The sequence below is a fragment of the Phaenicophaeus curvirostris genome, chromosome 3 (assembly GCF_032191515.1).
Source record: "Phaenicophaeus curvirostris isolate KB17595 chromosome 3, BPBGC_Pcur_1.0, whole genome shotgun sequence".
NCBI classification, from domain to species: domain Eukaryota; kingdom Metazoa; phylum Chordata; class Aves; order Cuculiformes; family Cuculidae; genus Phaenicophaeus; species Phaenicophaeus curvirostris.
Genome location: NC_091394.1, coordinates 49,455,022 through 49,476,620, shown reverse-complemented (window position 1 = coordinate 49,476,620; position 21,599 = coordinate 49,455,022). Strand labels below are relative to the sequence as shown.

The 21,599-nt window shown below is 39.5% G+C and overlaps 1 protein-coding gene across 5 annotated transcripts in view; it reads right to left on the bottom strand.

Annotated features, from left to right (window-relative positions):
* The window catches only part of GREB1L (GREB1 like retinoic acid receptor coactivator), an 80,529-nt gene extending 61,775 nt beyond the window's left edge, over positions 1-18,754 (bottom strand). For 3 of the 5 annotated variants that reach the window (XM_069853943.1, XM_069853945.1, XM_069853947.1), the window contains exons 1-3: positions 18,658-18,754; positions 5,982-6,153; positions 5,546-5,743 (exon numbers count right to left, since the gene is read on the bottom strand). In XM_069853943.1, the coding sequence (XP_069710044.1) occupies positions 5,546-5,743; positions 5,982-6,150 (367 nt within the window). In that variant the 5' untranslated portion in view covers positions 6,151-6,153; positions 18,658-18,754. The remainder of the gene's footprint in view (positions 1-5,545; positions 5,744-5,981; positions 6,154-18,657) is intronic. The other 2 variants (XM_069853944.1, XM_069853946.1) reach the window with 1 other exon arrangement.
* Between the last annotated feature and the right edge of the window lie 2,845 nt (positions 18,755-21,599).

Genomic DNA, 21,599 nt, shown 5'->3' with positions numbered 1-21,599 from the left:
GCTTGATGCTTTCGATGTCCCAGGGAGATGAAGCAATGCTCCAGCACTCCACAAGATCTGAGATGGAAGTAAAGACTCTCCTTTCCTCCAGGCTAGGAGCAAAACAACTTCAGCTACACATCGAGCAGCTCCACATCACCATTCAGCATGAGTCCCCCAAGGAAGAAGGTGCAAGGAAACCCTAAGAAACCAATCTCAACATCTTAATGAGTTTATGCATCACTCGGAAACATGTTAGCAGTACTCATTGAAACAAACCAATGTATCTCAGTCTGTTATCGCAGGCAACATCAGCCCCTTATTTGAGAGACTGTTGATTTGAAAATATCTACTACCTCCCATCATTTAGGATATGTAAGACTCTACTGTAGAAATGCTGATCCTGCCTAATCTGCAAATAATACCTCAGATTCACCCCCTGTATCTTCTCTTACTCTCCCCAAAGTGCTCTTGGATCCCTTCAATGCTACCCTTCTTCCTCCTTGAACAATCTCCTCAGACATCCTTCTCTGCTTTGGTTGGCAATATCTCTGGATCAGAAGAATGTGTGTGTAGACTGGTTGGCCAGCACACGCCTTTTACGTTCAGGCTGTGCAGGAGGAGAGCTATAATTACTTGTCTACCCCGGGGCACATTAGTTTGGGGACATCAATGTCATCCATTCAGCTTCTGAACTTCACACATCTTGCTGAAATTCAGTACTTTGAGGACCCCTACCTCTCTGCCAAAAGGGGCAGAAAGCAGCTACCAGCTTCCTAACATACAAGCAGGCAGAGTTCACAGGCAACTGCTGAAACCTCAGTTTTTGAGGCAGCGAGACCAGTAACAGGGCTGACACTAAAAGTAGTTTCCTGTGGCTCCCCTTCTGTTGAGGGGAAAGGGATCTCAATGGGCGAGGACTGAGACGGGGCAGCACAGGCAAATCCTCAGTGCCTCCAGAAGCTCTTCTCCCATTTGTGGAACAGCTGCAACAGGAGAGTCAGGGAGGTATGTGGAGCTCGGCCAGGTACAGCTAGGGCTCACTTTAATCGGGAGATCAGGACAGAACGCAAATGTGCTTCTGAAGCTTCCTCCAAAGACAAGTAGACAGTATGTTCAAAAGCCCTTCATTATCCTTCTTTCCCTTGGCTTTTGGGGCTGCAAATCACTCTTCGAGTTTTAAGTTCCTGCTGCTTTTTTAAACTGAATTATTGAATTCCACTTAAGAAACATTAGTTTAGAAGCAAGTAACTGACTCTGGGGAGAGAGAGCAGGGATTAAGCCCTTTTCCTGCTACATTTATATATGTAAAAGTGTATTTTTCTATCCAGCAAGCAAGCAGAGGCACACTACACTTCTTTTCCTGTTTTGCATGATTTTGCATTGATATTTAATTGTCTGTGAGAGTGAACCATTTCCACAATAGGAAATACAGAACACGATGTCTCTGTGTAAGGAGAACTTGTTCTGCTCGTGTTTAAAATCTAGAAGACGCAAAATCCATGTTCATTCCATAGCTTTTACTTTATAATTGAGTATACACCTAAATTTCTACATCAAGCAGCACTAACACATAAAACTCTTAAGAAAAAAGAATGGAACTTCAGTGCCACATTTACCTATGTAGCTTTATGGTCATCTCAGTATGAAGAGGAGAAACCCCACAAGCCACTAAACAAATCAGCTTATCTTTAGGAAACTGTTTACCAGTATGTAATTATAAAATGTAAAACCACATAGCTGGGCTGTTTCATAAAAAAAAAAAAAATCACCTTCCCACAGGATCTCAGCTTTGTTTTAAATAAAGAACAGGCATTTATATTCTGATTACAGATTTGCAAATACCAAGATCAGTCACAAAAAGAATAATGAATAGCTTTTACAGACATTATCTACATTTCTTTGAAAGAAAATTCATTAGTTTTTTCCTTCTGCGAAGCACGTTTGCATTCTCCAACATCACTTCATTTAAATTAATCCAGTCCCATCTTCTTGAACCTGAAAATGTATCCCCACAACTGTCAACACCTGGAAGTGCTGGAATCTTCTTAAAAATTAAATTTGTATTAATTAATTAAATTTCCCTTTCCCCACCAGTCAGAAGTAGTTTCAATGTGGGGCACCGACCACTTGTTGCCCTTCAATGAATGGGGCAGTTGCATAAGGAATCAGCTTCCAAGAATTACATATGAATTACTGCTCACTGTCACTTGCTATTGTAACTTCACAGTAATTGATCAGGTGTTAAGTACCTGCTTACCTAATTGCTTCTGAAACTACCTTTGCCCTTCTTTAAGCAGCAGGTAAAGTGAGGATTTACTAACAAAAGAAAGGTGCTACTATTGTGTTTCCCACAGCTGGCATAAAATACTATTCCACAAATTAGAAGTCGCCTCTTTCAAAGCTACAGCAAACAGGTGGTTCAGAACAGCTTCTTGTACTCTTTTGTTGCATAACTGAGGTACCTGTATAAAAACTAAAAATTTATTTTCACAGAATGGATAAGCTAGTTAAAAAGGTTTGTGCTGAGCAGAAGAAGAAGCCCCTGTAAATAATTAAATGTGCCCCAGATTCCACTAATCTTCTTCATTTCAGTCTTTTATGACTAGTAGCAAGGATCATTGGGAAACACATTTGCTCTTTCCAATGGGCTAACAGAAGAGTTAAGGGATCCAATATTATGGCTGGCTAAGAAGGAACATCCAAAAAACAGGTACTTATGGGCCACGGTTTTTTTTGTTAACTGATTAACAGAGGCATTAAGATCTACTTTCTGCAACCACGTGACTGACAACTCAGCCATCTCACTAAAAGAACAAGTCACCACAGAAAATAATATGATGGTTATGGCATAAATCCTGAATTCAGGAAAAGCAAACAGCACAAATACCTGGGAAGGGAAAACAGTTTTGCCCCATCTGTGTGAAAAGGTGGGAGATGGGTCTTACAGAAAGCAGAGCAATGAACTGCAAGTTCTAGTAGCAATATTTCACTCTTGGATAAGCATTTAAATACATGCTTAGTTTAAAGCATCCAAACACTTACAGTGACTTCAATTAGTCTAATCAGTATTATTTAACATTTTCCTAATGTTATTTATCTTTGTAATTAATTAACTAAGATAAGGGATGTAAACAATGGCAGCGATCCAGTCTTACATTTCTGGAAGGGCACATTCATGAGATGAAAGATGAGCTATCAGATTAATGACTTGCTGAGATACAGCTGCAGTACGCAGTGTCAATGTCCAGGAACCTGGGTATTTTAAACACAGAAATAAAACCATCCCAAAAGATCATTAGCAGTATTTAAAATAATGCACTTTCCTTTTTTAGGTACAAAACCACTAATCTCTGAAATTAGCTCTTTGAGGACAACATTGAAGAGTGAAACAGGTTTTGTAAATCCAGAATGGTAAAGTTGACAAAGACTAATGAACAATTCTAAAATTCGGTGGATGTAACATCAGAAACTTTCTTCCAGGGTGCTCTGATCATTAAAGATTCCTAGATAAAAATCAAAACACAGAACTGCCCCTGGAAGGTCATCTTAAAAAAGCATAATATTGGAATATATTCATGAGCATATGATTACATATAGTATGTAATTATAGCATAACAGGGCATAACCTTGTGACATACAACATCAACCACACCAGACGTCTGTACTGCAGTGAGCACTTGACAGTCAAGCACCTCCTTGCAGTGTCACGTTGGGCAGGTCGGTTATGAAGCAATCCTGAGCACAAAGAGCGAAGGCACTGGTGAACCTGGAATAGTTTGCACATGGATGAAAAATGTCTACGTCTTCACTTGAGACTCAACTGGAAACCCACAACTACCACTTCTGCCTGCCTGCCTGCTCAAGCACAACCAGGGGTCACCAGAATGTGAGTAACTGATAAAGATCTCTTAATGTCATGTAAAAATCTCTTTCACAATGGAATGAATGGTGGCCTTGGGGCCAGATAAGGCCCTACTCCAGCCATTGGCAGGCTGATCCAGAACTGCATCACCAATAGTTAAAGAATCCTAAACCTTTAGCCTGAATGCATTCACAACCATTTTATGCATCCATTACACTTCCATAAGGCCCTGTTGGCATGACTGGCTCCTGTCCCTCCTTAGTGTTCCACTCTTGATATATTTAGAATTTGAAGCATACACCATCTCAGCCTTTGTCCTGGTAGGCAAAGAGCCTCGCTAGATAGAACTCATTCCTCTTACTTTCCTGTTGGTTGTCCTCTGCATCCCACCTGGTTTATTTTACATTTCTGTAACAGAAGTGATGAGAAGAGTTCCTGCTCTCTACAGGAGATTTTGTAGCCTTTACTGATATTTCTCCTCAACTGAATACACCTTCCCAGGAATATCTTAGTTTGTACTTTCTCCTTCTCTGCTCCTACCAATTTACAAGCCCCCAAAGGACAGTAAACACAATTCTGCGAGAATTAATATTCACCACCTTCCCATAGGACCCAGCCTTTCTATTCTTTGTGTTACATGGAACTGGAGGTACATTGTTATGGAGGGTAAACATGCTTATACAAGCTGCTTTCAGAAGGGGTAAAGGCAAACCCATCAACATTTGCCACCAACCACCCTCCTCCAAAACACTGCAAGATTACCAGTTACAAGTGCTTACTTCTATCACTGCATATAACCATAAACTATAGTGAGGTACAAAACCATTCTACAAATAACTGCTTTTTTATGACCTCGGCACAGAAAAGCTCATAATTCAGGAACATAACTGAAAAAAATGTCAAGAACAGATTTTGGACCTGATAGAAAGGATTGTTTGTTTCCAAGGGTCTGAGGGGAGCGGGAGTTGTTTTTAAGACATGGATATCTAAGAAATCTGAATAGGTCTTCCTCCTTTAAGGAAATTAAATCTTCAAAATAGCACACTTATGAGATAAGAAGAACCAATTACACCAAATTTACTTGGTCCAATAGGTATACTTATAATGATCTGACCCTTTCTTTAACACATCTAAAACCAAACAAAAAGTGCTGCCAACAACTTTACTTATCTAGAACAACGATCAGGGCAGCTTGAGGTAAGCTAGCAATGGACAGCAGGCAGGTGGCAAAATCAAATCAGACAAGTCTCCACTACCATCCCTCTTGTCCCCTCGGCAGCAGAAGGAACACCAAGTCTCTTCTCCATTTTTTCTCTCCGAACTCTTCCATCTGCCCATGGAAACAACTAAATCCAGCTTTGCCAAAGTTTCAGAGAATAATTTAGGAATAGATTGAGAACTAGCCATACTAATTCAGACTTAAGCAACTTCTTTGAGGACATTAAACTAATAATGATCAAAGACAATAACGTGCTTTAGGAAACTAACAAAATGTCACAACAAGTCTTGACCCTGCTTTCAAAAAATACATTGCATTTTGTGTTCTGAAACAAATCCTCATTCTGTGTTCCCTCAGATTTAAGGTTTGACTGTAAACTATATTCCCATACTTCCTAGCCCAAGAGTTTCTAACTGTAGAGGCTATGCACCAGACCAAGAATTAGTTGTAAAGATCACACATGTAAAAGAATAGACACCAACCATCAGTAGTGCAAGACCCTTCTGGGGCAGGTTTTTGTGAATATGGGATTGGTGGACTACTTGAATCTGACATGTCTTCATCCTCCTCTTCATCTTCCATTTCATTAACAGTTTGGCTGGCAGAAAAGTCCAGGTTTCCATTTTGTGAATAGCGATGTACTAACTCTTTATCCAACTCTTCTACCTTTGGTTTCACATCTGGGCAAACATAAAAAAATAAAATAAACCTTTCATCAGTACTTGCATTTAGCTCCTCTTAAAATAACCAGCATGCCATTCTTTCTCCTTAACAAGACCCATGATTCAGATTTTGTGTCACACAATGAACTGCTGTGTGGCTTTTGGAGTGTTTTTTTTTTGTTTAGTTGTTTTTTTTAAATGAAACTTATCCCACCCTTTTCTCACACAGAAAAACAACAATTGAAATGTGCCATACCTTCATGGTTACCTTCCGGCAAGAAAGGAGGCTGGTCAGGATCCAGGTACAGCTGTGAGAAGATTGGCCGTGGGACAACGCTGCTACATCTCAGAGAAGCTTCTATAGAGTTATGAAGAGCTTCTTCAAAACGGGCAGATTTTAGTTGCCCTGCATATGAATTCCCCATGATCTAAAAAACACAAAGAAAACATCTGATAAGGGGGTGGGAAAATCCATGTGCAGCCCATTTACAAATGAAGAGTGAGGCCTTATTACCGTCCGCCAGGACAGTGATATTAAGTTAGTAAGAAAGCGTGCAACAAAAAATAACAGCTCTAACTAGCACTACATGTTCACATTTCTTTCTCAGCCTGGCAGACTGTGTCCTCCTGTTTCAATAACAGCTTTTGGCACCTTTACAACACACTGCTTTGTGTCTTTTGCACACACGGCCTCTCAACAGCCTCAAGAACCTGCCTGGTGTAGAATTTAATGAAGGGCAGCTAAAATCACGATTACTGCATTTTTTTTTTGTTTTCAGGGTAGACTATAGAAGGGTACAACAGCAAGGAAAATTAAAAGCGCCAAGTTTGGCTTCATCACTAGTTGTCTAACCATGTACTTGCCTAACCATTGTACTTGTCAGTATGCCATCACTTGCAGAGAAATGATACATAGGGACAACCAATAATTTGAATTTTTGCTCTTGCTAATATCAACTGCAGTTATGTGGAAGGTCAGTCTCTGTCTTTTCAGGGTCTTCACTTCTTATCTTCAGTGTAACACTATGATTTACTCACAGTTTGATCCATATAATTCAAGTTGTCTAATCATACTCTTACAACAGAAGATGTGAGTAAAAGGAAAAAACAGAAGAGAGAAATAAATAACATCCTAACCATACACAGCAAATGCTATGAAATATTTTTATTTTCAACTATGCTTTCCACTAGTAGAGTGGTAACAGTCATTTAAATATCTGGTTTCACAATGAACATTTATGTTTACAACAATGGTTAATTTATGGACTTCATGAAAGATTCAATGACAAACAGACCTTTACTGCTTCTTGGGTGACATTACACAGCCCACAGACTGTTATATCTGTGCCTCCCACACTGGGATACAGACTCCCAGAAGTAAACACTTCTTAGCAGGATGGCCATGGAAGTTTTACAGTGAGCTGAGGGAGACTCATGGAAACACCAAATACTCTGCTTTGCTGGATCATTACACTATAGGATATTTGTTCCAAAAAACCAGCAATCTAACATTTTCCAATATTCTGGACAGAAGACTGCATTGTTGGAGAACTTTATCTCAACAGAGGTAACTTTTCCCCTGTTAAATCAATAGACAGAAAAGTACAAAACCTTGTAACATTATCTTTGTACTTCCCTTCACTAGATGTCACCTAGCCCTATGACCAGGAAGAGACCTTGGCCAAGAAGATAAGCTGGTGTTCAGAAAACCCACAATTCAATCCCACTTTATCACTGGGTTGCACAAGGTCCTTGGGGCCACCTGTAAAAGAGCAATAATGGTAACAGCCACTTACAGCAGCAGTCGAGATCTGCTGGTCTAGGCAAATACCTAACAGCTAAATATTACTACGCTACTGGAACGCATGGACAGGAAGCTTATCTAATTACTCACCTCCAACCTGGGAGAGAGACTCTGTTTCCTCTTCAGTGAAAGACTCTATACAACTTTGGGCAAAGAATTCCACATGTCTGACTGAGACCCGCTTTTAATAACTTCTGGGGCAATAGCATTTCCCTACCCTGACCAGAGATAATATAGAGGTAAACATAATTTCTTAATGTGACACGTACAGGTATTTCAGCAATAAAATATTCATAGACAAGTAGATATTAATTCCGTAAGTTTTTGTTAAATTTGGAATGGCAGTGTGTATCATACAAACACACAACTACAAAGTGAGTTAGGTAAAAAGCTCTATTGAATTATAATTAAGGTTGCAGTACACTAAATCCCATCAGGTTCTTTCGAACAAAGAATTGATGAAAAACAGCTAAGTCATCAAAACCCTGGTTTTACTGAAATCAGTGGTGATATTTCCGTAAATGCCAGTGAAATCATGAAAACCTATTATATCATTAAATTGCATACTATAAAATTTAACTTCTGTGCTGCAGAATTTTATGTCAGGTCTGATATTCTTACAGTAGGAACATATTTGCATGAAAAGACTTCTGTTAAAATATCATAAGAAAACCAAATAAGTCTTTAAGAATCAGAAAATTTGCAATTCCCACAGCACATCATCTACCCAAAGTCTGCTCGTCTTCCACATTTTCTATAATCTATGTGTTGTAAACAATCTATATCAACTATTTTCATTTTGATGGGAAAGTATAAATAAAATATAGCATACACCCAGCAAACATGCTGGCAAGCCAAGCCTATTTAATTTTCCTCCCTGGAATCTATACAAAGAGACTTGCTTGTGGCTGGCAATTGCCACGGGTCTACCGGAGAAGGCTGGTTAATGTTACTGCAGGACACTTCTAGTTTGCCAAGAGAAAACAAGATTGCAATTGGATACGCCAAGTAAAGGAAAGCTTAGGAACCACAACTTGTGTGAGCATGGAAGCAGAGCTGGAGGAAGGCTTGCTGGGGATGCGTTTGTGCAAGACGGGGCAGGCGGTGGTACCCGAGGGCAGAGTGGCGGGGGGTCCTGCTGGGCTGCAGTGGGGGAAGCTGGCAGCTCCAGGAGCCAGCACTGGGCAGCTGATTTCCTAACACTGCCCCAGGCTATTAGAGCAGCTGGGCCTCATTTGGAGTTCAAGGGAGCTGAGGGGGAGAGGAGGGGTGAGAGAAGCAGGAGGCTCACCCTCTGCAGGGCAGAGGAGCTGGCAAGACTGTCCAACAGTGAACTGCTGGCTGGTTTGGCCTCTGCCATCCTGATCCAGCCTGCCCAAAAGCCAAGGGCACCGATTCAAGGGCACCCATCCAAGGCATTAGTGCCTTAGTGTTTCAGCTTTTGAATCTAACCCTGAACTCCTGATGCAATTAGAAAGCACCTTGTTTTCCTGCTCCCAATGTAAATGGGAAGCAGCTCGCAGCAAGCACACCACAGAAGCAGCTGGAACATAACGCGCTCCAAACATGCTCCTGTGTGCGCAGAGGGGGTGAGGAGGCAGCAGGGAAGCTGGAGGAAAAATAAAGTGGTGGAATTTGACAGGAAGGAAAAACAAGAATAAAACATTTCTGTTATTAAGGCACATACCTGCTATATTTGCATTTAAATATGACCAAAACCAATGTTTTAAACTAACTAAATTAATGATTGTTATTTAAAAAAAAATTATCCAAATAATGTGTCTGTCCTACTTTCCTACAGGTCATTTGGCAAAAACAAAACAAACTCTCTCCCCCATGTTGCTTTTTACAGTGAAATTAAAACAACTTTTCCCTAAAATTCTGCACACCTGATGTAGCATTGGTGAGCTCGAGGGGGTGTGGGAAAGACAGTCCCAGGATGAGTGCAGCTGAGACTGTCTGACAAGAGTGTCTGAGGAAAAGCGGAGCTGGACTTTACTGAGGAGCTCCTCCCCAATCCCACATGCCAGTTTGTCTCCTGTCAACGCCGATACATCAGCGCTTGCCCTCCCACCACTGTCTTGTATCCAGCTGTACCGCACCAAACTGCACCACAGCCTGCTTGGGTGCACCGAGAGGTTTGTAATAGGCAGAAGTTTTCATGTGGTGGTGAATAATTGTTTCCATATCTATATGCACACTAACTGCAGCTAGCTCAGCTCAGAGCTGGTAAGATTCCCAGTGACAAGCAATTTGCACATCTGTAATACAGAATTCCAACCCTCACCCTTCCTTTTACCTGCACCACTGAATACTGTGTAATTCCTACGTTGCCTACTTCTCCTAACAAACTTCTGAGCTCTGTTTTGGATTGGACTCCGCAGGATGCTAATATTTGCATATGCAGAGTATACATGTATAGTAGGATTTGCTGCTCTATTTTCTTACACACACCCCCTGCCAAGGAAAAAGGATCAGTTTGACAACAGTCACACTTCACGCTTCCCTTCTTTCCATTACCAACTTTGTCACTCTACTCAGACAGACAATTTTTAGCTTGTGTTCTTAAAACTAGAAGACACAAAACTGAATAATTTAAAAATGAAACCTGCAGCAAAACATGATATAAGAGGAGAAATTCCTAACATTCAGATCACCTGCACCTCCCAGCTCCATCACTCTCAGGGTACTCCTCTGCAAAGATCCAGATACTAAGGCATCACAATTACTACCCAACACATCTCCACTGCTGCTATGCTTCTTCAAAGCAGATTTCCTAAGCCTAATTCAAGTCTTCTTTGCAGTGGCCCATCACTGAACTGGAGGATTAATTGTGAGATTTGCTAGAGTTTGAAAAATGCCTTAAGAAACAGAACTGGAAGGCAGCTCTTGCATCTCACTCTGGGTCCTTACAAGGAGGCATGAATAAGTCATTAACGAAATTCCACTAACTTGACCACAAGTGAAAAAGTATTAATGCTAGAGTTTTTTATTAAAAAGGTAAACATGAATATTCACTGTGGAAAACAAAACTACAGTTGCTGTGAGCTTCCATCAAGGCAGGAAAAATGGAAGTAATATAAAGCAAAATTTCAGATGATGAATCACTTAACTATCTTGAAGGAGCCAGGGTAATTCCGATGACTTCCAACCCCAGAAGCTGAAGTTAAAAGTCTTGTCAGTACAATCAAATAATCTTGTCCTATACTGTCATCCACATTTCAAAAGATCAGTGCAGTAACATGACACTGGATATTCAAGAAGAACCAGAGCCCCGCTTCTTCAGAGCACCACAAGACTTGCAGTGTGTAAGTACATTAAAACTACCTGCTTTCAGTTAGAATAGGTGACTGTGGTCCTTCACATACCAAAAAAAGGAACCTCTGGGAAGCAGAATGTTACCCAATTTGAAGAACTGCACATCTTTGGGGAAGAACTGCACATCAAGCTGAAGGCTCTGCTAGTAAAAATATAATCAGATCATTCAGTGCACCAGATACCACGTATTTGGCCTCCAGGTAGGTCATGACCCCAGGGACTTTAAAGGAGAGGAACTCAACTGGAGGATGAGGGAGGGGGTGAGTGTTGTTGTTATGGCTTAAAGCAATTTCACAATTACCTGATAGCGAATGATGAATCTGATGCAAACACCCTCCATTAAGTCAGCTCTATCAAGTCCTTACTTTGTGTTTAACCTAATGATGTAATTGTGTTCTCCAAAACACATAATCTGGCTTCTGATCTGGCCTAACCCCACAGGAAAGTTTCTCTTCAAAGGAAAAGAAAGCAAGTTCCTTCACAAAGGCACTGCCAGGCCCGGCACAGCTTCTGTATCTCAGAGGGTCATCTTAGTCAAAGAGAGAGCAGGCACCTATTTAAGCTGTGGAATTGTTTGGGAACTGGTTGTTTCAGGTATGGCTGGCATTTTCTGTTATTTACATCATTCTTATTGATGTTCTGGGAGTAGTATTTCTTTCCCAGTAAAGCATCATTAGGATATATCAACAACATACATACAGCAGAGAAGATGACACTTAAAAACAACAATAACAAATACATAAAACACTGTTTTAAAGTATAGGCTTCAAAGTCAAAAGTATATACTCAGCACTAAATGTAGCATTCAGTGGGATAAGGCTTATGTGAGAGTCAATAAAAGAGCACAAGGCAGAGCAGCCTCATTATCACATAACCTTTGCAGGATCCTCCCTCCCCTCCCATTTCTTTTCAGATCCTGAGTTTCTCACCCTGCTTTTGTCTTGGTTAGGGACATTCAAACTCAAATGTAAAAGAGTTTACAATCTTATGTAGCAAGTGATAGATAAATAATTCATTCATGAAGTCTTTCAGAAAATGTGAAAGATTAATTTGTATTTACTCAGTTTACAGCAGAGTGTTCTTTTTTAATTTTCATTTTATTTTGAAGAAAATACTGATAGTATCCAATACTGTTTAGAATCTAGTCTTTCAGTCTAATGTTGCCACTACTGTGTGAATGGGAAAGATCAAGAACACCTATTTTTTCCTGACAAACTTCCTCCTCTTATTGCTTTAATACCATCTGTACTTGGAGTAGTGCATCGGATTACTTGGGATTTGGGCAATTCCTTGGACAGAGACAGACAAATGGATACACAACAGAGATATACGCAGGATGCTGTAACAGGGTAGCTCCTTCCCCTCAACACTAAACAGAAAGCAAACCACAAGTGGTGCTAACAAGGAGACTGCTATACCCTTGCTGCTCCGTCCCTTCAACCCCAAGACAATCACCAGAGTCTACAGGCACAGTTCACAAAACAATAAACATGGTAAAGCTAAAATTTACTCTTGAATTCAGGATGGTGTTAGTAAGTTGAACTTTGATGTGTGAAGCTGTCAGCTTCAATACTCCCCAAATACTGCAAAAATCCTCAATTGCCGTTTTTAAAATTCAGTGATTTGGGAGTTTGCAGATTCACAGTAAAACCAGCAGTAACGTAAAGCTGAAAAAGTAATACCACAAAGAAACAGAAACTGAAACTCAATTTCTTCTCTTCCACTTAAAATCTGAAGCGTCTCTCTAGTTCTTTTCAAGAGTATTGTTTACTGAGCTGTACACATAAAGAGGAGCTTAAAACTGCAATCAAACAGAATATACTGTGAGGTGCAGTGTTAACAGAAGTCAAGGCAAGTTAAACTCAAGTCAAGATTTACAAAATTATAATTTTAAGTTCAGCACTTGTTTATTGCCTAACATTCCACATTTTCCTTCATCCTTCCAATGTTGTGATAAAACTGACCCGGAATCTTTAGATGCAATCTTTTCTATGTCTTAAGTGTTATAATAATGTTTTAAAAAATCAGTTCTTATCCCCAAACTGGAGCTGGAAGTAACTTCAGATTTCTGCTCATGAAACTTTGTGATAAGAAGTGTACAGACCTTGCACTGGCTTTACTTTGCTCCATATTACGGCTCCTGCTCAGAAAATAAATGTTGCATTCCAGGTAAGCTGAACTCTTACAGCACAGCAAGAGGAAAACTGGTGCAGTCACTGCACTGGAGGTGCTGAACCATTCCTCTAGTGAGGACTGAGGCAATTTAAGGATTAAGCATGTGCCAAACTTCATTTGATGCCATTTCCTCAGTAAAAAGATGCAACAAGCAGATGAAAGGAAACATCCGGCCTCACTACTTCATTTACATGAACTCATCTAGAGTGACTACACAAAAATTAGAGAGGACTAGTTTCTGTGAATAAATAACGTGATGCCAGAAGCATTTAAGGCAATATATGCCTCCCCAAGTATGGAAAACTACATGAAAAAGTACTATAAAGGAATTTGACCGCTAATGGAGCAAAACAGTAGCTGGTACCATTTGGCAGGGTACTTTGAATCAAGGAATGTCTTTTGATGACTGTTGTAAATGCACAGCTCGTTTTCATGAGCAGACTGCCAAATGCCCACAAATCCTCATAGAGGCACAGATATGTTCTGTCACCATCTGCATGCACCCACACACTTTTACTGTCTCTTTTACAGTCTCACCCACTCTGACATACCTGTTTACATTACTCTCTCATCTCCTCCAAGCTTTTCCAAATATATCATTTCCCTAATTATTCCTCTTCTGCCTTCCAACTGTGGAAAACAGAACTTAATTAGAAACCATAAACCATATTTTGTGTTTATAAGATATTTTTTATATATACATATCCTTTTAAATTGTCTCCCATTGCATCCCCTGGTGTTGCACTGGAAGGCTGATGATACAGGGTTGTGGACAGTAATAGGAAGTCAAATGATAACAAATTCAACCATAAAGGCTATAAAAGAGTAGACTTCATAAAAATTCAGTTGCCAGTAGTAAAAAAAATAAATGCTCAGTAATATATAACCCAGAATGCGAAGATTATATAGTGGAGTACAAACCTTACATGAATAGGCCTATATCCTTCATGATATAGAAGCTTCCAGGAGTTAATTATATTGATTTAACCTATTCTGACTGCAAGGCTTTTAGAGACCTTTCAAACAATATTATGAAATTAGCAGATAAGTCACTTTGAAGGATTTCTAGTGGCTTTAAAATTAATTTGAGGGAGATGGAGCAAATCTTTTTATGCTACTGGGTTTTTTAACAATGTACATAGGGAATGGAACATTACCATGCACCTTCAACTGAAGAGATACATCTCTTTCCTTTCAACAGAAAAACCTTCAGGTTTAAAAAAAAAAAAAAAAAGTATTATCAGCTTCTCATTTTGAAGTTTTGGTAATGTTAAAAGATTTTGTTATTCTAAAAGGAGTATGTGCTCACACTTGGATGCTCCCAGACTCACTGCAGAGGAAGCACAATTAAATCACTTAGGAGCAATTTGAAAAATCTCAGCCTCCTTCCTTCAAACAAGCATGCTCATACATAGCTGTCTCCATTTATGTTCTCCACCCTAAATCAATAGGTCTATTAACCACATTCCCAATGCCAGAGCAATACAGCCACATCATCAAAGGTGTTTAGTGCCAGCTCTAGAATCAAGGCATATTTTTACTGTGTAATTTTGATTTTGCAGTTAGCTACAGACATGAAAACAAAGCAAGTCTGAAAAAGAGTTCTCCTTGTTTTTATGAGGCTTGGAAACTATCATCCCTAAATAGGAATGACCAAAGGAGGAAACAAGCCCCTCTTCTTCCACAGAGAGATTGTGTTGAAATGTTTATGAAGTCTACTCAGAGCACATTCCTGCGCAGCTCTTCCAAAAATACCATTTTCAAATAGGTCAAAATGATCATATTTCTGCCCATCTGAACTTGGTCTATGTTACGGAAAGGAACAAACAAATCTTTTCTTAGTTGAAGCGCCTATGCAGTCTCTAGATAGAGAGGCATATCAAACACCATTCTTCTGCAGTCACTTTTAGGCCATGATGCAGAGACAAAATAAACTAGTAAAGCCAGCTATTTTTGTGGCCATTTCTATGCAAAAAGCTATGCAGTGATCAGACAAGAACACCCTTGCATAAGTCAAAACCATATCAATCAGCTTAAACCTACAAGTAATGCAAAGTCCAATATTGTTCGGACATTTCTGCAACATCTCTACTGCTGTTAAACAAGCGTCTAAATTGCTGATAGAATTCCTATTTAAAATAAACAATACATTTCCTGTATTGAAGTTCATTTCCACTAAAATTCAAAGTGCAGAGTGCTTTGAGGAGTTCTTCCTTTTCCTTTTACGCAACATGTGTTCATCATGTGTCAATGCTGACTCCACTTTCTCCCCTCCCCAGAATACCACAAATTCTTCTGTAAAATAAACAAAACTCTTGTCCAGAACCTCTGAAATTACCAGAGGCAACTCCTGTTTGAGATCAAAGATGCACATCACTACTGGGCCTTCTGCAACACACCAGATTACAGTTAAGATGAAATCTGCAACCAATGGGCAATTAACAGAACAAAACATTATCATAACATCCAGGGATATATATCAAAGGAAGGAGTTCTGATATTCAAACTACCTTTTTCTAGATACTTATGAATCCCAATAGGTATTTTTGGAATAAATGTCCACAAATGGCATTTTTGTATTTTTTATAATGCCATTTTTACCCACTTTGACAGATTATGTATGGGGTCTTTATGTCTTGAAAGAAGGAAAAATTATAATAAAACACATTATTTGCTGAAGACATTAGATGCTTGCTTCTCTGCTTGTTTTTCTCCGAAAAGGAAAAGTCTTAATGATGTTTACAGGCTGGACTTAATTTACTTGCAAAATAAAAATGCTAGCAGAGGCAATCTCAATTCCCAAAGCTGCTATTATGGTTCAGTGAGTCAGTAACACAGAAAATTGACAGGTTCTGTGCATTCTTGAAGACATGCATATAAAACTTCCAATAAGTACCGACACTGAAGAAAGTAGTGCTCATGGTATTTTTCTGTAGTTAAAATCCACTTGACAAATAAACAGTTTATAGATACACAACAATTTTCTCCAGTAGACGAGAGAAAAAAAAGTCTTAATAATCCATTTACTTCCTTTTTACATACTTGAAGTGATTAACTTCAGGAGTTACAAACAAAATAAAGCATTGTAGCTGAAATATGTATTTCTCTAAACAGTTTTATTACACAATTTTATATAGCTCTTAATTCCATGTAGATATGCGAGTGAAATGTTATATTCATTGTCGATAGGGATAAAGCTGAAAACAGATTCAAACAAGACATTTCATTGAGCTCCTACAGCAAAAGCCACCCCAACCTCATTGACAAATAAACCGCCATAATCCTTTCTTCATTTGTTATTGCCTTATTGCAAAAGCATGAAGCTGGAGCCTAGAAAGTCAAAGTTAAGGCCTGACCTTCCATCTCTATCCTATCTGGCCGCTCCCTTGTGTACCCCTCAAACACACACGCTATCATTTCCTGATGAGTTTAGACCAGGTTATCAGGAGAATTTCAAGACGTGTGTCAGTTTTGTAGCAACCTGAATGCTATACAAACATCTTCTGTGTTTAAGAGGCGATTTGTATTTTAGTAGGTTTATCCATTCTCAACTTTATTTGTTTAAAGGTGCCTTAACCTTCACATAAATCAATGCTAAGCATCTGTATAGAGAACTTCTAAAGGGTTTAAAAATTAAGCTCTTTGGAGAGCTTTACTTTGCAAGCATGTTTCTTTCAAAAAAAAATTACTTGTCAACCTCTTTGCTTATTTTTTCCCCTTGAAAATTATGCAATTTATTCTTTTTCACTCTTCTTATGGATTTTAAAGATCATGATGAAACACCAGGTTACTCACTATAAAAATGCCACCACTGCTGGCTCCTGAGTTATCTTTTTCTTACTAATTTGACAATGAGTGTTTGTGTAAGACAGAAGGGCCAAAGAGTCAGAGGCCCCAGGTTGTGTCTTGCTGCAACCCTCCCCCCTTCCTGAGGAAAACAAAAAGCACTGAACCTTTTCTGCCACATGCCCCGTCCTTCCCCCACCACCTCTCTTGTGAAGACAGCCATTATTACATTTCCTTTCAGATTATTTACAAGGTCTTGGCTCTGACATTGATTTCTGATCTGTTTCTATGACAAATGTTAAGTGTTAATAAGCTGTCACTTCAAAGAAAGATAACACTAAACAAATTACATGAATTAATTACTCAAAAACTATTCTTGAAATTTTTTTTGTGAGCACTGAAACAACAAGAGCAAAAATTGCTCAAGACCAGAAAAAACAGTTTTTTAAACCAATGAATAAGTGTTAGCGGATTAAAAGTAGTTGTAGTTTAAACTAGGCAGTATCCTAATAATCAAAAATGAATTGCCAGGGGATTTAGAGTAACCACGCAGGCACAGCTCCCTAACAAAAAAAGCCTTTTAATTTATAAGTGACAGGTTTTACTTTTTCAAATATTTTGCTCATGGTATAAATTTTAGGATCAAAGGTGAAAGTTCAGAAATCTTTTCAGCTACAGAACCATTAAAATTATAAACATTTGGGATCCCAAAGTACACTTCTACTCTAACTGTCCTTTCAGACCCGCACTGACCGCACTATAATAGCTGCCAACATTTGGTACGGATTAGCCTTTCATTTAGACAAAAGCAAGCATTCCTTAGCTAAATCAGCACTTTTTTGCCATCGGACTCATAAAACCTTTTCACAACACAGATTTTCAAGAGAATCCTTTAGGGTTTTAGGATGCTGCTCCTTTTACCAAGTAACAAAATACACCCCAGGGTGTCTCATTGACCGCACTCAGCTGTCCTTTGACCTCTGCAATTGTTTAGCCTAACTTCAGGGCCACAGAATCTGCCTCCCCCTCAACAAAAAGGGCTAATGTTGCTTCCTCCTAGCACCTGGCGAAGCAAAATCCTAGAAGACCCCCCCTCTCTGCTTCCAGGCTTCTCCTATATTCCAGATGTTACCAAGCAAAAAATGGTCCTGCAAGCAGGTCTGGGGAACCCAACAAGCGCAGCTCAGAATCTGTGCAGTGGCCATGACCCCCTTGCTCTGCTCAGTGCTGCCCTTGCCCCAGGGATACAACAGGTCATAAAACAGGAATAGATCTTCAGCCTTCTGGGTACGCTGGCTATTTAAATGCAACGAGAAACTATGTGAGCCAAATATTCTATACCAAGACAAGCCTCCCCTTTTAAGAAGTCAGCAAAATTAGTGTGAGAATCTCAGCTGGAATCGCAAATCTATCCCAATCATTACAAAGATCTGCATTCTTCTTCCCATTTGTCTTAAACACTGTGAGAGGACAAACAAACATTCCCCCTCCAAGTGCATAAAACATACATTTAGCTAGTTGCTTAGGTGTTTGCAGTGCTTCCAAGTAAAACAGCTTAAGAAAATTGTTACCGCTTCAAAAGAACTGGCATTAAATAACAAAGTTGACCTCTTTGTGGATATATTATACAAGGAAAAAAAATGGAAGCACAAGTCAGCCCTCTTTGGTGAAGGTTCTTTAATTATTTGAACTAGCTTTCAAGATTTTTGGAGATCTCAGATGTTGTACATGCCCCAAACAAAAAAAAATGTTATTTACAGTCTACACTGTTCCTAAAGTGAATATGAAAGCACAGATGCTGAACAGAAACATACCATGTATTGTCTATTAGGAAAGGCAAGTACAGTACCTTCTCAGATTCCTTTCAACCTATCTGAAATGCAGTCATGATTAAAGGATGCAGCTAAGACTTTGTGAAGGCGTGCTGCAAAGCATAAAACTCCAGAATACCTGAAAAATAAGAAGGGAAAAAAAATCAGAATGACTCACACCAACAAGCCAACAAAACGTGTTCATCTAAATCTGGTCTAGGGTGAAAACTGAACTGGGGTGGGGAAAGTAGGACTGACCACTTAAAAAAACATCTTTTTGTTTATAGGTATACTTGGTTGAAGCTGCATGGCTGCTTCTCTGCATTCTACCAGAAGTAAAGTACAAGTTTGTCACAGAATCTGCACATTCTTGGCAACAGAGTTGCTATATGAAATATTAATATGAGAAAATTACCTGTGACAGAAACACACAAAATAGATGATAATGTAGAAGTAATTATTTTACTGTTGGTTTAAAAATAAAGAAACTAAACGAGTGAGTGGTTATCTACACTAAACTGGAGAACAATGTTCAAAATTAAGTCAGAACTAGCTGGTTGCTCTCCTATCTGACATCTCATAACAGTATTTAAGTGAAAACATTTTTAATAGGAATTGTAGTTTATAAAAGAGAATACACCTGAAATAGCTCAAAGAATGTCAGCAATGGTGTAGTAAGTGGAAGACAGAAGAGTAACTCCTAAACCAGCTAGGGCTGTACAGAACAGTAATTAACATCTGCAAAAGCTTTAAATTAAGTTATCATTGACGGACTTTGACAAGATTTGCTTAGGCACACAAGCTGGTTTGGTTTCTCAATAGAAATGGACAGTATTTTTGCCAAAATACTTAAAGGAATTTCCCCTGGTGCTCACAAATGGAATTTTAGGCTTAAAGGTGGTACCACAGCCTTGGGCCTGCTGTCAAAACTAGAGTGAACACAACCTTTTTAGCTGCACACCTTAAATTCAACACCCAGGTTTTAAAATTAAAAGCAATTCAGCTTTAAGGTTCTTCCCCCTCCTCCTATTTTTAAAAATCATCCTATCTTAAATAGAGAGCAGCTATAACCCTCATCTCTCACTCAGGAGAAGTTTCGGATTGATGAGTCCTGAGGAAAGACATTAAACAAGTCTATTCCCAGGGACCACAGATGCTCCCCCGGGCTGCATCCCCGCCATGCTAACAGGGAATCCATCGCAGATGGCCAACAAGGTTAAGGCTCCCGACCAAACTGTAGGGTTCTGCAGAGGCTTCAGTGATTGCAGAATGTCAGTAATCCAATTCCAGCAGCTCCTGGCTCTGAAATTGCTATTTTTTGGACACGTGCTGAACATTTCACCTGCTAGTAATGACATTTTTGTATTTTCTTCTAATTACACTCAAAGCTAAGACCTTTGGCCCTAGGCCACAGACCTCTATTCAGGCTGCACACATTCTCTTAAACCCCTGATCCTTTGTTGTCACTCTCGGTCTTTCATCTATTATTTACATCCATTGAGAGTAGAGATACTCTACCATTTGTGAAGCTTTAAAGCTTCTAATCATCTTAATTTCTTCGCCTTTCAACCAGTGCTTCCCCTTACGGACCAATGCCAATAGTGTGACAAAATAATTTTTCAAGCCAAGACCCTCCTGGACCCTTCCCAAACCTTGACACACACACTGGGCTGTAAGTGCCTTTTGTCCTTAGCTGGCTGCTTTGGCAAACACAGACCTTTGCTCAGCTTGGGGCTGGGGTCGGGGGAATGGAGGGATGGATTTGCTTGTCAGTGGCTTGAGGATAGTTTTCTTAGGGTTTAGAGTGTGTGTTTTTCACATAATTTTCTTTCTGTTATGTCTAAATCAATTGGCCGGGCAAAATCAGAGAGGCTGTAGTGAATCTTCCCTCTTTTAAAAACATTAAGTATCTTCTGAAATACAAACAGCTACAAATTTTACTGTTTTTTCCAAACACTAAACTGCCCATGCGCTGTTCTGGTTTCATACTGTTACATGCTCACTCAGTACTGACAGGTCGTCACACAGTATTTAAAAGACACAAGATATCACTAAACCTTTTTCAGATTACTGGCAGCATTAATTTGCCCTAACCTTACAACACACACCAACAAAAATATAATTTCTTCAGCTGATATTCAGATCATCTCCTTTTGACTCTCCCTTTTTGGGAAAGGAAGTAGGAAACAAATCAGCAGAAGATCTCTTCAGAATTCATCAGCCACCAATCTTTGTTTCCCAGACCTGTGCGATCTGCTAACATGTGATCCATCTTGGCTTTTTTTTTGTTCCACTACCGCCTGGCTTACTTTTGATTTCTAACAGTGCTTCCTTGTTGTCTGTCCCTTCTGAAGACCCCCAACCCCCTTGTCTTTTCTTACTTCTACCATTTGCTTCAACCAGCAGTTCACTTGAGACTCATCCATCTTACAATGCCTAAAGTGACAGATGCTCTTAGGAATGACCATCCTGCTGAGTGAACAAAAGATAACATCACCTCTAGGAACTCCGAGAGAAATGCAACTTCAACCCTAAGACAGGGTTATCCTGACGGACACAGCACCATAAACCTCTCTCAAGTGAAAACCAACAACTCAACAATTGTGGAAAAGAGGAATCTGACACAATTAACGGACAGAAAGAGTATTCTTTCTGTTGTAGCTGTAGTTAGTGGTGTTGATAGCCTTTTTATTTTCTTTCCTCCCCACTTAACGGTCATGGAAGAATTTTGTAGAATTTACCTGTGATAAAAATCAAGAGGCAGAGAGAGAGCAGAGAAAATTCGCACAAAAACTGTCTCAGGATCTCTACAGACTTGAATGGAGGAAGAAGGCATTTTGGAACGGTTTTAGTAGCATGTCATGCAAGTCTGTCGCGAAAACACAAACATTACCTTGTTAAAATCTACACATCCCACAGACCAGCTGTTGCTCAATCAAATTCTACAGGAATTCAGAATCATCATGCAAGCCTGTGCCCT